This window comes from Bactrocera latifrons, unplaced genomic scaffold (assembly GCF_001853355.1).
Source record: "Bactrocera latifrons isolate USDA-ARS-PBARC rearing strain unplaced genomic scaffold, ASM185335v1 scaffold_155, whole genome shotgun sequence".
Lineage (NCBI taxonomy): Eukaryota > Metazoa > Arthropoda > Insecta > Diptera > Tephritidae > Bactrocera > Bactrocera latifrons.
In genome coordinates, this window is record NW_017535019.1 from 300,837 (window position 1) to 302,287 (window position 1,451).

The 1,451-nt window shown below is 29.4% G+C and overlaps 1 protein-coding gene across 1 annotated transcript in view; it reads right to left on the reverse strand.

The window, feature by feature from the left end:
• LOC108966089 (protein TsetseEP-like) overlaps positions 1–176 on the reverse strand; it is a 2,802-nt gene extending 2,626 nt beyond the window's left edge. Inside the window, exon 1 of the mRNA XM_018928827.1 lies at positions 39–176. Within this exon, the coding sequence (XP_018784372.1) occupies positions 39–86 (48 nt within the window). The 5' untranslated portion in view covers positions 87–176. The remainder of the gene's footprint in view (positions 1–38) is intronic.
• Between the last annotated feature and the right edge of the window lie 1,275 nt (positions 177–1,451).

A 1,451-nucleotide genomic window follows, 5' to 3' on the forward strand; every position in this document is an offset into this window, starting at 1 on the left:
AAATTTAGTTTTATTATATTTTTTTCATAAACACTAACCTCCGCCACCAGGATTGTGCTGAGCACACACAAAACGATTTTAAACATATTTCTGTTTTATTTTATTTATTTTTTTTTTTTCACTATTCGTAAATATCCTTTTAGGTCGCTCGTTTAACTTCGCGTTTGCTATGCCGTTCGCTATTGTCGTTTAACTGAATTCGCAAAGCGCCACAACGTTTTTATATTAATATTTGCTAGCAATACTTAGTAGATATCTTAAGAGTTTCTTATCTTGCATGTGTTGTGCGGTGCCATCAGATAATTAGTAACATATGTAAGGCATGTACGTTAGGTGTTCAGATGCCCTCATATGTACGTTTCTATTGGCATATGATAAACGAGCACTCACACACATATGCACAACTGTTGGATGCTCACCGTTATAAGTGTTTGTCGTGTATTTGCTTACTTTTTGACTTGCGTATTTCGAGTAGCTTTCCCCATATAGCCCATATATTTTATGATCTCGTTTATATCGTCGACTATAAACATTGTGGAACATAAAAATTATAATCATGGTGCCCATACTCATATATTTATTTAAGTATGTTTACAATTTCTTTCATTGATTTAAAAATGTGTGCTTCTAGGAAGCTCTATCTAAAGCGAATCTCTAATGCAAATTGTGGWTTTGTGTGCGTGGGTGAAGCTACCCACTGGAAAAGTTAACAGTTTTTCAGCGTTACGACTTCTTAAATTACTGTAAATAATTGCTCTAAAACTATCCATAGGTAATAATAAATATAATATAATAATTTGTTATATCTTTTAAAATTATGTTAAATTTATGATTAATTTTGAAAAAATGCACAGCGAAAGCTTTTAAAAGGTCTGCTTATAATTTTCAATACTTTTCATTTCTTGAAATATTAATGTAAAATAAAAATTTTATTGAATGAAAACATAAATAAATATATGTATGTTGAAGGAGGAACTTTTTGAGAGCGTAAATATATTATATATCTATGAAAGTCAGCGAAAACCTGAAAATCTTTCGCTTAAGCAGATTAAAAGTACAAAAATGTATCGACTGAACAAAGCTCCGTAGCATTTTAGTAACCACCCTAAATTTAAACGAGTATGTATATATATATTTGGAGCTTATATGTAGGAGCTTTTTGAGTGCTTAAATATAAAAATGTTGTCTGTTCTTAACAGGTTTAGAACTCAAATAATAATTTAAATTATTGAAATAATTATCAAAAACGAAGAATCTGCTTAGCATTTTTTAACCAGCAAAATACTTATTTATATACTGAAAAAATTCTTTTTGACGGCTTAAACATGTATATTTCGATGAATTTTGAAATTTACTTCCACTTAAAATCATGAAAAATCTCAAAAAATAATTGGGGGTGTTCAAATAATTTTATACTCGAGAAAGTCCCGTAGCAAACTTATTAACCAACA